Source organism: Apteryx mantelli, chromosome 5 (assembly GCF_036417845.1).
Source record: "Apteryx mantelli isolate bAptMan1 chromosome 5, bAptMan1.hap1, whole genome shotgun sequence".
In the NCBI taxonomy this organism is placed as follows: domain Eukaryota; kingdom Metazoa; phylum Chordata; class Aves; order Apterygiformes; family Apterygidae; genus Apteryx; species Apteryx mantelli.
The window spans coordinates 6,613,397-6,628,594 of NC_089982.1; the positions used below are offsets into that span (position 1 = coordinate 6,613,397).

The 15,198-nt window shown below is 38.9% G+C and overlaps 1 protein-coding gene across 3 annotated transcripts in view; it reads left to right on the top strand.

Annotated features, from left to right (window-relative positions):
- WDFY3 (WD repeat and FYVE domain containing 3) overlaps positions 1 to 15,198 on the top strand; it is a 197,966-nt gene that overhangs the window by 71,469 nt on the left and 111,299 nt on the right. For all 3 annotated transcript variants that reach the window (XM_067297390.1, XM_067297391.1, XM_067297392.1), the window contains 4 exons: positions 8,709 to 8,818; positions 9,831 to 9,992; positions 11,700 to 11,892; positions 14,857 to 15,043. In XM_067297390.1, the coding sequence (XP_067153491.1) occupies positions 8,709 to 8,818; positions 9,831 to 9,992; positions 11,700 to 11,892; positions 14,857 to 15,043 (652 nt within the window). The remainder of the gene's footprint in view (positions 1 to 8,708; positions 8,819 to 9,830; positions 9,993 to 11,699; positions 11,893 to 14,856; positions 15,044 to 15,198) is intronic.

Here is a 15,198-nt window from a genome sequence, read left to right on the forward strand (position 1 = left end):
AACTGGGGGGGAGGGGGGTGACAGAAGTTTAATTACTTTCCTCTTAAACTTTATCATATGCTTCTTCATATGCTTCTACAGAAACTCTTTAGTTTCCATTTTAATGCCAGTGTATGGAATTGCCTGTTTTCAGCTAAAAGGCCTTAACCAAAATTTAAAAAGTAGATCAAGATTTAATACATGGTTTGGTGAATAATGATCACATTCAGTGGAATCTCAGAAGCAGAGCAGGGAGTCGGGGGGGAAACCTCTCCTCTCCAGCTTCTTTACCTCCCATCACAACATGGGTTATGTCTTGCGTCAGCTTCTGTACATATATCAGCAAACTGTTAGTCTTTGCCTGTCACTAGTGTCATGTAACTTTTGCCTACCAACTTGTTTTTTTTTGGTTTACTTCAAAATACTGTGATTATTGGGGGATTGAAGTACAGAATTACTGAAAATGCATAATAGATTTTCATGGTTTTCTCTTATTAGATGAACGATTATCCTCCTCAACAGTACAGCCTTTATCGCTATCAATTTGTTACAGAAAGTATTTTCATACAACAGGGAAATTGGTTAATTACTCATATTGGGTATCTTCTGCTTCATGCTCTGGAGAGGTGGAGACATACTATTAGTGAAAAGCATGCCTGCAAGAACAGAACTGAAAGTTTATCAAATATTCAACTTAGGCTATTTAAGAAAAAAAAAAGAGACAAAATATACTGAGAAATACCTCTTGTATTATCAGGTATTACTTTTCAAAGGTTTTTAATTCATTACATTTTCTCACTTGAAACTGAAATGTGAGATAAGTTGATGTGCAAAGAACATCTTAAAGGACCAAATAAAGGAAGAATAAAACTGATTCAACTAAATGTACATTGGCAATCTGCATGTGCGCCTGAAACTCAGCAATTTTTCCTTCCTCCTGATAAACGTTAATAACAGCCTGCTCTGAGACCATGCTGGCTTAAAATACCACTTTGAAAATACTAAGAAAAACTAAATGGTAGATTACCTTGCAGATTTCACAGCTATGTGTGAATTAATACTGTTCTTGTTTTCTTTTGATTTACAATACCATGTGAAAAACTGAATTAACCACAGAGCTGCTGGATGAACCTCTGGAGCTCATTCAATCTGGAGAATGGGTTCCTGTTACATCTAATCCAAATTTATGCCCTTTGCCTAATTACATTAACCACATGCAAATCCTGTTTTATTTTAATTCTTAGTACATTCTGAATAACAATGTGTTGTGTCTTTTGTGTCTTAGAAGCCATTACATTGATTTGCTAAATACAAGGGTGTTAGCTGGGGATACCTAATGCTTGTCTAAACCCAACCTCACTGTGTGTAAACTACCACAGCATATGAATTTCAGTAACATATGAACATTGCATGCTTTAGATTAATTTGGTCTTTTATGTAGTAAGGAAGAGAATCAGCTCCTCATTTTGGGGAGGCCTGGGAAGCTCTTGTAATACCTTTGCTACACTCATACCATGAAATTTTGTGTTACCCGATATTAGACTTGTCGTGCTATTCTTAATTAATGTCATATTTGGGGGAAGACATGATCTACTAGTATTGACTAAAGATGCTGTTAGATTCCAAGGGAGAAATTTTTTAGGTGCTTTAGGGCAAATAAGGGTCCTTCCCAAATAGGCTACAATGGCTATTGTTTCAGGCAAACTAGTGTACCTGGCTGTTCTTCAAGGATTTTCAGTACATAGTTCCTTCAGATAATTCAACCTCTGAAGCATCATTTCATATTTGGAACGTGATCATTTTGGATTAACTGAGTGTGAGTCCACAATTTAAGTTCATTCCTAATGAACTTAAAACCTCATGTTGCTTATGTGGCTGACTTCCATACCCTGTGATAGCTAATAATCAGTGGAAGAACAGACAGCTTTTGAGATGGTTAATAATCATTTCAGTAGAGTTGGGGGAAAAAAAAAAAACAACAAAACCACACACAAACTAAAACCCACTATTTCTTATTCAGATATCCACAGGAAGTTTGGAGTCTCTAAGCTTTTAGAGATGTAATATTGTATATATGGACTGAACTCTCTTGTTTTGCTTAAACTTGCGTTTCTTTTGCGTACCGTGAAAAATGATACTGCCTACCCTAATAGCCTATTAATAAGCAATTACATCTCTTAATATATTTTTAAAAGTGAAGAATCTCAGTAGTATCTGTATGCTGGAAATATTTCTGATAATGTCCAAATGCAAATCCTTGATGATGTGAAGCAATCAAACTGTTGAGCTTCCTTTTAGAGATAAGCTTTTCCTACAAATGTTATCAACAATCAACTTTAAATAGCTAACAAGAGGAAAAAAAATCTTATAAGCATTTACATTCTATCTGTAAAGAGTTAAACGCATTGGCAGTGTTTTACATTTGGGAATGTGGTACGATACATGTTACCTGAGGTTGTTTTTTTTCCTCTGCCTTTTAATGGAGCACAGTGCAACTTTTTTCATCAGGCTTTTGAATATTTATGCTAGTAGCTATGACACATCTCAGTTATTCTTGGCAAACTGTAGTAGTTTTCTCAGAACAGTATTTCATGAATCAGTAGTAACTGTGCCAGCCTCCTATCTTCAATAGTCACTTAATATTGCACTCATAGCGTTGTGTTCAACGACTGTTTCAATGGTATTGTTTCTTTTATACGAATGTACCCTTGGAGTAACAGAAATGAAGAAGCTGAAACTGAATGAGATTATCTTGTATTTTTAGGTTTTTCCTGTGTGAGAGTGATACTTTGCAGACCACAGCATAGCCCTATCTATGAGGATTTGCACGTGGTTTCCCTTGCCTTGGAGAGTACCTGGTCTGTTTTGGAAAATGGTGGGGCTGCAGTTAAGATAGCTGTCTCTGTATTCTGAGGTTTTTCGCTACTAAATATTTAGCAAATAAATCCAATTTCATGTCTGAAGTGATCAAAAGAACTTGGTAGTACTATGCCAAAATGTGTTCAAACGCGTCCGGTCCTGGCATAGTCTCAGTTTTGAAATGAACATTTCTTTTGTAAGTGCTTTTGGCTGAGGGCTGAAAAAGATAAACTGCTTAAATGTGCAGGGACTGTGGAAATCTTGGTAGAATAAATTTGGCTACTAATGGCTTCTTTGGCTGCTAACACTGAGGGGGAGGCAACACTGTTTTATTTTATGAATCTTACAAAAGACATACTTTGGATGCAGTCGGTTCCTCTGTGATTGTCGCTGCTGCAGATCAAAGTAGGTGCGTTGTAAATCTTTGAATAGCATGTTTTAGTGTGTTTGGCGTGTTGTCATAATTTGGACCTGCTGCAGAAATAAGCCAACTGCAGGTACGGGCAGTGCAAATGGTCCCTCCAGTCTAGATGGCAAGGCTGGCGTGCCAGGTCCAGGCATTGTAGGTGGTGGCGTCCTGCAAGTTGTGGGTGCTGGATTGGCCGATACTCAGGTAGGCGTGAGGGAATCTGTCCGTGGCACGGATGCCCTGAGCTGAACAAGCCTGGGACCCCTCTCAGTTTGTCATTTCCGTGAGTATGTGTCCCTCGAACGTGAGCAATCCAAACTACTGAATAGTTTCACCTTGCAGACTTGAAAGATAAGTACTTAAGGTGTCCTCCCTGGATCAAACCAAGAATCATGTAGTCCAGTATTGTGTTCCTGGCTGTGGCCAATAGCAGATACTAGCAAACAGAAAGAAGAAACAGGGCAAGCATATATATTTCTCCTTTGCTCTGATAGCTGCTCACGTTTGAGCAGGTGAGGGTATGCAAATTGTGATTTTGGTACCCTGCAGTAGTTATTCCACATTTACTAATACTAGTTTGTAAGTTCTGTATTGCCTGTGTCTCAAGCACACCAAATGACATAGTGACAGCTCCCATAATTTAACATATCAGGATACACAAAGCACCTGCTTATAGCAGAGAGGTTCAGAATGGTGTCGTTAAGGAGGGAAAAGTCCTAGAATTTGAGATATTTCCCCCAGCAGAATATGGATTAATAGTTGCGGGGACAATCTGTGAAACCTGTGCAGTTCTGTTTTGTCTCACTTCATTGATTTCAGTCCACGTTTCATTCCATATTTTTGACACTCTCTGAATGACTTTGTCACACTATTCATGCTGAATTTTTTTTTCTTACTGTACCTCTTGACTATTAAGCTAATCCCTCCTTCCCTCCAGAAATAACTTTTCCAGTTGTTTCTACCTTGTGAAAAAAAATTTTTTTTCTTAATTTCACTGAATTATTAAAACTGTTTCTCCCGTGAAGATGCATTTAACCTCCTTAGGCATTTCTTGAACAGATATTGTTATCTCAGTTTAAAACCACTTTGGGAGACCAAACTGATAAACGTTTATCTTCATAATGTCTAACCATTGCAGAAAACCATGTCAGTGCTTTTGATTTATATTCTGCATCTGACAATGTCTGTATTTTTGTTCATTTTAAAATCCCATTGATCTTCATACTGTGTTTTTATTTTTTGTTTTCACTGTGGTTAAGCTCTGTCACGCATTAGCAGAACTAATTTTATGCTGCTTTTAGATATGCAAGAGTTAAAGTGTTTTTTTTGTTGTTGTTTTTCTGTTCAAGTGTAACTTGCACTTTGGATAATTGTGGATAGTAGTTCAAGAAATGTTCTTAACCTCTCCAAATAAGTGGCTTTTCAGGCCATTCCCATAATGTAGTCTCAAGTTTTTTGATAATATATCTAGCATCCATTTCTTCTTGAAAGACTGGGGACACAAACCAAGTGGACTTAGGGGATGCTTTCTGTCTCTGCTGGCATGTTAGGTAACTTGTCCTCTTACTGAGGAGAGAGGAGATTAAAAATGATCTATCATTCTCTGACTATGTGTCTGTGGTTTTTCATTATAATTTTTTCCTGTCCTGTGGGCGCTTTGCTTTACAAAGCAATTCCGTTTTGAATGTTTCATTTATTGAAATTGCTCCAAAGATGAAGCAGTGTCCTATTGGGTAGTGAACAGGAGTCCGTCCTGATCAACCACGGCTATGTCTTGTTACTTTTTCCTGTTAACCTTTAAGTAATCTTTGATACCATTGATGAGACCTTACCCAAGGCAAGGGTAGTGCAATATTGTGGCTCAGCACTGTTCTTGCCAAGAGATCCTAGAAAGCAATTTCTTTTATCAGCTGTTGTTAGTGAGGCTAAATGCAGGCCCCGTTGAGTTGTTTATCTATCGTTTGATGAGCAGCCCTCTGTTTTTGCCACATTGGATGCTGCAGAGGCATCAGCTGCTTTGTATCTCCTGTCTGTGGTGACAGCACTGCACTGTCCAGGATTCGGTCTCAAGGAAGACTTTGTCATCTCAGTTTAGGTTGATATTTCTCTCTTACTAGCAAAGCAGTTGAAACTATTCATATCCTCTAACTCTTTCTGGGCACCTGACTTTGTTTGCAAGCATTCCCCATGTGAGGTAGGGGACGCTGCTTGGAGGAGTCTTCAGAGAAGGTGTCCATGAGTTTGACACTCTTTTTCCCCCCTCTTTCGCTCCCCCACCCTGGTAGCTTTTTGGTATGCACTCATGTTTTTCTTCTACTTATCTTACACACTTATTCCACTTCGTATAACAATACACTATATAAAAGTATAATGAGAATATATGTTGTTTTCTGTGCTAGAACATCCAGCAAAAAGCTTCATGTGCTGAATTTGTCCTTACTGCTGTTGCTGTAGGCATCAGCTTTGCCTTGAAATGCTGTGCTGCTGTTTGCTAATAATCTGAATGGGTCTTACCCGTTGCTTTCCATCTGCTGCATTTCTGAAGTCCGGGACACGAAGCATGTTTCATCTCTCATGTATGAAATTTCTTCCATTGTTCTAATCCATCGAGCTTCTATCCCTTATATATGGAATTCGTGTTGAAAAATCTAGCTACTGTATTAACTGTGTAACCACATAATGATGGTCATACTTATGCATACATTTGCATAATTATCAAGACATGTACATACATATTTTATAGGTTTTTCTTTTTGCTCCTTTGCCATCTCTACTAGTTGTCTTGTCCAAAACCTAGATTATGTGATTTTTTTCTGCAGAGGTTTAAGGGGTAAGCACATCTTGGTGGGGTGCAACAAATACGTTACACCTGCAAGATTACTTGAGCACAAGGGAAAAAGTACAAGAAATTAAAATAAGGCTGGTACTGATGATAGAAATGAATTTTGAACTATAGTGCTATCAAATTTGCTCAGAGCAGATGACAAGAGAATTTCTTCCTGCACTTAAAATTCTGTCTGTGTTTTAGCTAATGTTTAATTAAGACTGACAGTTTTGAAACTGCTATTTATAGTGTTCAACTGCTATGCCATTTATGATGCCAGCAGCCTGATAACATTTTCAGAAGTACATACTTAACCTCTGAGTCTCACTTTAAAAAATGACTAAAAGAACCCACGTTGCACAAGTGCTTTTCAAAAACCTGCCCTAAGGAGGCTCTCCATACCTTATTTGGCACCATTTTGCATGCTTACAGTCAGGCACTAATTTCCTGGCTCTGTATATGTTCAGTGGAAAAAGAAGGGGTCTACTAAATTGCACCTAATCTGGCCTGGCAGGGCGTTGGCCCTGGAGGAGTAGCATGTGCTTTAGACATGCTTGACACTAACTGAGAATTTAGAGAAATGGCTTTTAGCGTGAATTCTGGCATTTTAGATACAACTGAAATATAAGAACCTTGGCTCTGGCATGTCCATTGTATTTTCTAAGCTAGGCTCTTGTTAACTGCTCATACCCAGTCAATTAATACATTTAATCTCTGTCTTTTTGTGTATTTCAGCTAGGAACATGAATATAAGAGAGTTTCTCAGCTTTAGGGAAACATACTTTTTCCACCAATGTGAAAGGGGTGAAACAGTATGGATGGTCTTAATTCTCCCTGAATAAGACATTGGATAAACTCTCTTCCACAAACATAACAATCATAGAATAATTCAGGTTGGAAGGGACTTTGGAAGGCTTCTACTCCAACCTCCTGCTTCCAGCAGGGCCAGCCATAAGATCAGATCAGGTGGCTCAAGGCTTCGTCCAGTCAGCTCTCAAAAATCTCCAAGAACAAAGACTGCAGAGCCTCTCTGGGCCATTCTCATGGGGAAATAGTGTTTCCTTACAGCCAGTCTGAACCTCTCCTGCTTCAATTTATGTCTGTTGTCTCTGGTGCTCCCGTTAACATGCTGCTGCGAAGAGCCTGGCTTCCACTTCTCGAAAGCCTCCTCGTAGGTACTGGGGGGCTGCTGTGAGGGGCCCGCAAAGCTGACCTTCTCCAGGTTGAACAAGCCCCGGCCCCTCAGCCTCTCCTTGCAGGGCTCCTGTTCCAGCCTCTGACCAGCTTTGTGGCCCTCTGCTGAACTCCTGTTTTTTGACGTCTTTCTTGTATTTGGGGGGACCAAATTGAACGCAGTATTCCAGATGTGGTCTAATAAGTGCTGAGTAAAGGGGGCTAATCATTTCCCTCGAGCTTCTGATTATGCTCCTGTTAATAAAAATGTTTCTTCATACCATAGTCTTTTGTTATGTTGATTCACCAGTACATGTAGCGATTGATGGAGTTGGCTCATCATGATGATTGTCTCTTTTGTGAAAACTTTGTTCTGAATGTAAAACAACCAATTGTAGAAGTTTTTTAGGATCATCTACTCTATAAGCTTTCAAATTTGATTCTCCAAAAGATTCTCCTTTAACTGAAGTTAATGTTAGAAGTTTGATAAATATGCTGCCATATATAATGTATTACCTTAGAGCAGACTCATCCACAGGTGTATATTGGGGAATCTGACAGCAGGTGAAGCAGGCAAGACAAGATTAAAATTGGATTCTTCTTCACTTGTTGAGTTATTCCTCCTCTTTGAATTCCACTGTAATTCCTCTTTTTAGCAGTATCATGCACTTTTCTGTCTCAGCTTAGCCTAAATGTATTGAACATAATTGATTTGCAGTTATTAATGAAAAATGGTTTTAAGCTAATGGGCAGCTGTCATGACTGGCATTATAGAATTCTGAACCTATGTGTGCTTTTAGATAGCAATTAGGATTTCACATTGTTATTGGGGCTGATAACTTGTTTTCTTGGTTAAATGCTTATATTTGTCTCTGACTGATAAGGAGTAGCATCTGATTCCAGAAGCAGTCACTTGATCATAACATTTAGTCGTGATTTGCTTGCTTTTTCATCTTTTAAAAAATGTAGAATGGGGATGTGGTACTTGTTGATCTTTCTCTTAATTTTACTTTCTGTTCCTGCTTTTTATTCCTTTTATCTTTCTGCGCCTCTCCTTCCCTTCAGTGCATTGTTTTTTTTCCATAAATTAAGTATTAGATTTTCCCCACTGAAACCAGTAAGTGGTGGTGACTTCCTGCATCTGAAAAATGGTGCGCCATGTTTGATAAAGCTGAAATATTTAAATAAAGGTTGCTGCATGTTGTTGCAATATGCCTACTGGTTTTAAAATATGATACATGACCTAAAAATGTGTATTTGGTGACCTCATTAGTGTTAATGCCAAGTGCATGTGGAAGGGTATTGAAGAGTGCTTCTGGAGAGCGTAGGCCTGAACCTGGTTCTATTTTCAAGTAGTGAGGCAGAGTTGAATTAATGCTCAGTGTTTGGACTGTTGAGAAGACATGTATTCCACACTGCAACCTTTCAAACTTAATTTTTATTGCTTCTTTCCCCCCCCCACAGAGGCTGCAAGTCGTGCCATAGTCCAGTTTCTGGAGGTCAATCAAAGTGAAGAAGCAAGTAGAGGTTGGATGCTGCTCACCACAATTAATTTACTAGCTTCATCAGGACAGGTTAGTTTTCATCAAGAGGCTAAAAAAGAAGTTGCGGGGAGAGACAAAAGAACCAAAATAATGAATTGTGTGAACACACACTAGAAGATGTTGTAACTCCTTTTTCATTTCTGTTAAGACCCTTTTTTTTATTATACTTCCTCAAAACTTCTGCTATAACTCCCTGTGGTTTAAGTTGCAAATCATTCTTATGACACTTCAATTCAGAATGTTCCTTTGCATCGGGCAGGCAATTTTTATTGTTCCCCAAGGGCTTCTCTTGCATGCTGCTTAGTGTCCCACAGGTGCCTATCATGTATGGCACTTAAATCACTTCATCTTTTTCCTTGAGCTCCCCATTCATGGAGAGCATGTTGCCATGAAGTGAAGCCAAAGGCAATGGTGAACTGTGTCATGAAGCTCTACTGCCTCCACTTCTGTTACCCCCCCCATCAGATAGCTGATACATGGCAATGTCCTAGACAGCTGCATGGTTTGTTCTTTCTGCTCTAATCTGCCTTTATCTCTCAACACATCACCTGTGTTTATGTCCACCCCAATTTGCCTTTTCTTCCCACTGATGTTTTCATATTTTCTTCTACTTTGCTCCTTATGCCTCCTTATATCTTCTTGCCAAGCTAGTGCACAAATTGACAAATTCTCCTCCCGCTCCTGTTTCCACTACTACAAAGAATAGATAGCTGATGAGGGCTTGGCTGAAGGTCTCCTAATTAACTTGTAAGCTTCTATTGGCAGAGAGTGTCGGCTTTTGTTTCTGTGCTGTGCAGTGCAGTGATTGCTCCCAACGATGGCTGTTAGATGCTGTTGAGATGTAAATAAATTCTAATGCTACTTCTATGGTTACTGTTCAGGTAGGTATTCAAGAATAGACTATGCATCTGTACTGCCATGTGGACACCTCGTAAAGATATGAGAAAGAAAAGCTAGCATTTGAGCAAACTATTACATGAGTGTGACTTTCTCAATATAGTAATATACTGAAAAGGTTTTTTTGTTTTTTTTGTCTTTCCAGAAAACTGTGGACTGCATGACTACAATGTCAGTGCCTTCCACACTTGTAAAATGTCTATATCTGTTTTTTGACCTTCCACATGTGCCTGAGGTAGTTGGAGGAGCACAGAATGAGCTACCTCTCGCAGAGCGCCGAGCGCTACTACAGAAAGTCTTTGTACAGGTAAGAAAGGTAAAATAGGTTATGAAATTTGAAAAGAGAATGAAAAGGCTTCATGAGAGAAATCTACAAAAACTTTTTCTCTGAACCATGTTTTGCTCTTTCTTGATTCTTCACAAATTGCTGTCTTCTAGTGAGATGGATCTTTCAGCAAGTGTGCTTCAAGTTAAATTCCCATCTCCACTGTTTTTTTCTTCTTTAAGTATGGAAATCAACCAGCTTAGCTTGCTAGTACTATTACAATTTTCCCCCCAAGTACTTTGCTTCAGGTACGGAGCAATTGAAGATGTTTCTGCAAATGCAGATTTGCCAGGGAGACCAGGGACTCCATCTGACCTGCCTCTGCTTTCTGAAGTTTCAAACACAGATATTGTTGTAAAGAAATTCCCATAAGTGTTCATGATCAGACTCATTGGAAGGAGCTTGAAAGCTACTGTCAGAAAGGGGTAGATGGTCATATTGCCAGTTTCAGTGTACAAATTGGACACACCTTTAGGGTTATTGTACCCATGTATGCTAAAGCATAGAGGTCTGTCAGCAATCACATCCTTCAAGCATCTGAAGGCAGTGCTGAGGTTTGTAAATATAACATTTGTGAAGCATTTTGGTACCAGCTCTATAAAAATGAAGATGAGTTTTATTCCCACAATTACTAGCTAGAATATCTGCCCAGAAACTGTCACTGTATGAAAATGTACCCATTTGCCTGTTGTGTGGTTTGTTTCTTTTTTAAATCTTAGCATGACAGGCTCTCTTCCAAAGCAGAAATCATGATGTGTTTTGAGCTGTCTTTCAGAAATGGCTTTGCTGTGTTTCTGTCAGCAGTAATCAGAGGTAGTAAATGATAAGTGTTAATGATAAATGTACAGTCCCCTGCCAATACACTACTTCTCTGCTCTTTTCTGTCCCTCTTCAAGGGCCATAAAGTGGTGCTCTCACATGAGATAGCTGGAATGGGTGAGGTTTGGGGTAGCTCCCAGGTTCTGCTTTGAGTTAGTTTCCAAACCTCCTCCTAAGGACGCAGGCAGCTTTGCAATACGTTCCTGCAGTTTTCTGGGAAGGAGTCTCAGGGCAAAATCATCTTTCATGAAACACAAACCGGACAACAGATGACCTTGAAATATGTACAAAAGGAAGTGCAGCACAGTATCTTTGGCTGTGTGGCTGCATTTTTTCTGTTTTAGAGTAACTTGGAAATTCAGATCCAGGTGGGTCTATAGCGTTGTTTTAGATGACCTTTCCTGCCCCACTGTTCTGCCTGTTTTCATTTGGCCAAGAAGGTATGGATGTTGCTCTGTCATCAGCTCATCATTACCCTTCCTGCATTAGGAAGGGAAGCAACAATTTGCTTTTCAGTGCCTCTGCCCCACTGCAGGATTTCTACCTGTAAATTAGGTAAGAGGTGGCCTGTATGTGAATGCAATAATCTGAGCATCCAAACAAGTATATTATGCCAGCGTAAGAGATTTAAACACCCCTACTAATCTTGTGCTACTCATTTTTAACTGAATTGAGATGTAAAATAACCATGAGTTGAATAACTTTGTCTTTAATTTGAATTAAAGAAACAATACACCAAGGGAAAGAGAGTGCATTACTTTTTTGATGTTTATGCTAAGTGGAAGACTGTTTTCAGCTTTTGTTAAATTTAGACATAAATACCAATGACGGGAGTGTTAATGTTAGATATTTAATGACTTATTCTTTCAGATCTTAGTAAAATTGTGCAGTTTTGTGTCCCCGGCGGAAGAACTAGCTCAAAAGGATGATCTCCAGCTTTTATTCAGTGCAATAACCTCATGGTGCCCTCCCTATAATCTGCCTTGGAGGAAGAGTGCAGGGGAAGTACTAATGACCATATCGCGTCATGGCCTTAGTGTCAATGTAGTAAAATACATTCATGGTATGTGTCTTTCTCAAATATTGTTTATTGTTTGTATCTGATTTTTTTTCCTTCATAATTTTCTTATTTATAAAGTAGGCATGAAAAAGAATACATCTAGGAAGGCTTACATGCTGTTTGTTCAGACACATAGGTATTTTCATACTGGTAAAGTTTCAGAGTACTCATGTAATGAGAGGTGTATGTAGGTGAGCCTGCTTCTTCCATATTTCAGTTTAACACTGCAGAACACAGTTTCCCCTAATGCTTTGGTGCAGAACTTTTGCTGACCAAAAGGAAAGGCTTTCTACCTCCTCCTTTCCGTTTTTGGCAACTTTAGTAACTGCCTGTATTGAAAAGTAGTCATCGGGAAGGTACATAAGTTTGTAATTTTTGCTGATAGCATTAATTCGTAAAGGGGAATTTCTTCTTTCCTGTCCTTCATTTGAATTAGCAGCAGCAGCCCCTTGCAGAGGCAAGGCAAGCTCTCTGCATCTCATTTCCAGCTGCTTGTTTCAGCACCACTCTAGTTGGCAATGAAAGCGTGGGGACATCTGTGGAAGCCACAGGAAGAGGAACCAGCTCCATGTGTTCTGCTGACGCATTTTGAGCTATTAGAAGCTCATAAAAGCTGCTGCCCTGTAGTAAATACTGGTGCATTAAGCAAACCAGGGAGAGCTAATTCTGATATGCTCAGAGAACATTCTTTTCCCAGACATTTTTCATTTTGGAGGGAGAGACCAGGTCAGACTGATACAACCGCCAGTGATTTGCAATCTACTTTCCATTATCCAGGACATCAGGGGGCTGGCATACCCTGATAACAGCAAAACTTGGATAATACAGGCACTAGGCAATGCTCTAGGGAGCATGGTGTACAGTTCACGGGAACGTTTGAGTCTGAATACCTAAGTGCTTACTGGTTGCATGCTGGAACAGCCTCCTCCCCTGTGGTCTAGCCCAGCTCCCCGCAAGGTCCCCAACCCGAGGATGTTGTGCCTAGACCCTGGCTTAAGCCAAAAGAAACAGTAAATTTTTCTCTCAGAAATGAAATCACGAGACTATTCAGAAATGCATGGTTAAGCAGCCAGAATCGTTCAATTTTGTCTCCTGTTCTTATTTGAGACGAATAGTGTCCTGTTTCACACATGGAAGCTGTAGGCGTAAAGGGGTATTTCTGTAGCTGGTTAGAGGTTTCCATAGCTAACGTAACAAATGCTTTATTCGTGCTGTATCTTTACAAGGAACTGTTCATGGTTTGCTTAGCAAGGGCTGCTGCACAGCCAGTTTGCGACAAACAATTTGCTATACCAAAGCAAGATGACAACCAGTGTTGGAGAGTGTATGCGTAGGAGCCACTTTGAATACAGTTATGTTAATGAAAATACTGGAGTTGCATTGATTTTAAAATCACATGGGTATCTAGGTTTTGAGATACAAAATTTGGTGGAATCTGTTTCTAATGTTACATTTAGGGCTTTCAAATTGTAGAATGGTCTAAAAGCATATATAGTTTTAGGCTGGAACAACTGTTTAAATGAGCTAACTTCAATATCACAAATTTTAGCAGTCTACAAGTACTGAAAAAGGAAAAAACAATTACCCACACACCCTGAGAAGCAGGTTGTCTTAAGGTTCAGCACAATCATTTTGATGTTTTATGAAATATGTCACTATGCTCCCACATACTTCATAGACTTTCAGTTTATGGTTCTTCTTGCACTAGTAGAGTGCTTCCAGCTCCAATGAGAAAGATGTGAATGTCCAGTATTCCTTTAGAAGTGCAGAAGAGTCATCAGTTAAATATTTTCAAACATGACTTAAAAGGTGATAGTTACTTTGCATACATCTGTAAAAGCTTTTTGATAGACTTTAGATAAATGTAGAAGGTGTATGTTTATGTGTGAAAACTTTATGAAGTGCAACAAATAAAAAAGTTCTGACCGCGTCATTTAGGGTATGGCAGCTACTGCTGTTGTCATTTCACTATTGGCTTGATCCACAGAAGAGGGAGGTTGGCATATCAAAAGATATTCCAAGTTCTTTATAATTTCAACAGGTGAAATACAAGGTTAAAAAGAAAACCGGTCTGCTTTCCCTCTCACTTGTTGATTAAAAATGAACCTGACTCAAGAGATAACATCTGTCAAGGGAGTCATCTCACATTCAAGAAAGAAGTTAGGACTTTTTATCGTAGGCGAAAGAGCATCCTTGCAATATCACATGTTTTGATCTGATCTTCTGGGAAAATTTGTAATCAAGTCTAGCTAGAAAGATTTGCACTTGTCTACTGAAGGCTGGAAAGTTAAAATAGCAGGTAATTGAAGTGCCTGTCTTTTAAAACAGTAGTACAACCTGAAATCTGACTATAGATTTGTGAAAGGTCTTTGGGATTTATCTGTGAACTGAGTGTTGGTTATAACATACAGACTGAGAGGTATGCAGAATGAGACAAGTTGTCTCCTTTTATTCAAGATTTCTTGAGCAAGCAAATATTCTAGCCAAAGAATTGTTAACCAGCAGCAATAAGATGTGATGTCAAAGGTTATGAGTAGGGTTTTACCTAACATAGTAACATAGTTTTTTTAAGCTAGTCATTTATATAATTTTGTTCTTTAAATGGAAAAGGGGTTTAGAATTGCATCAACTTTCCAGATTTGTCTTTTTATTCTGCTGAGTTGCCACGTTTGAATTTTTCAGGTAGTACCAGGAAGAAGATAGATTAAAACATATATTTATGTTTTATCAGTTAAAAAGGAAAAGATTATAAAAGAGGAGGGTGTTTGGCAGAAGGAGGTTAGAATTCAGATCTGAAGCCACTTGAGAATCCTACCCATATCCAAGCTCTCTGTCACTTTAAATGTTATGCGATAAGAGATAGTTAAGTAACTGCTATTGTATTGCCATGTTTATTTTACTAATGTTGCTTCTTCCTATGCTTAATGTCAGTAAAATCTTAAATTTCTTAATCACAATTCTTTCCAGAAAAAGAATGTTTGTCCACGTGTGTTCAGAACATGCAGCAGTCTGATGACCTTTCTCCCCTAGAAATAGTTGAGATGTTTGCTGGGCTTTCGTGTTTTCTCAAAGATTCCAGTGATGTATCACAAACACTACTGGATGATTTTAGGATATGGCAAGGCTACAACTTCCTCTGTGACCTCCTGCTCAGGTATGCAAAAGTACTTCAAAGAATGCCGACAGATCACTGTGAACTTTTTCTGAACAGTTTTCTTAAGAAGAGGTTAATAGATTTGAACAAATAAATGATTATAGGTTGCCATGAACTGAAGATGGGATCAAAAAGTAAAATTATATCCTCTTCTC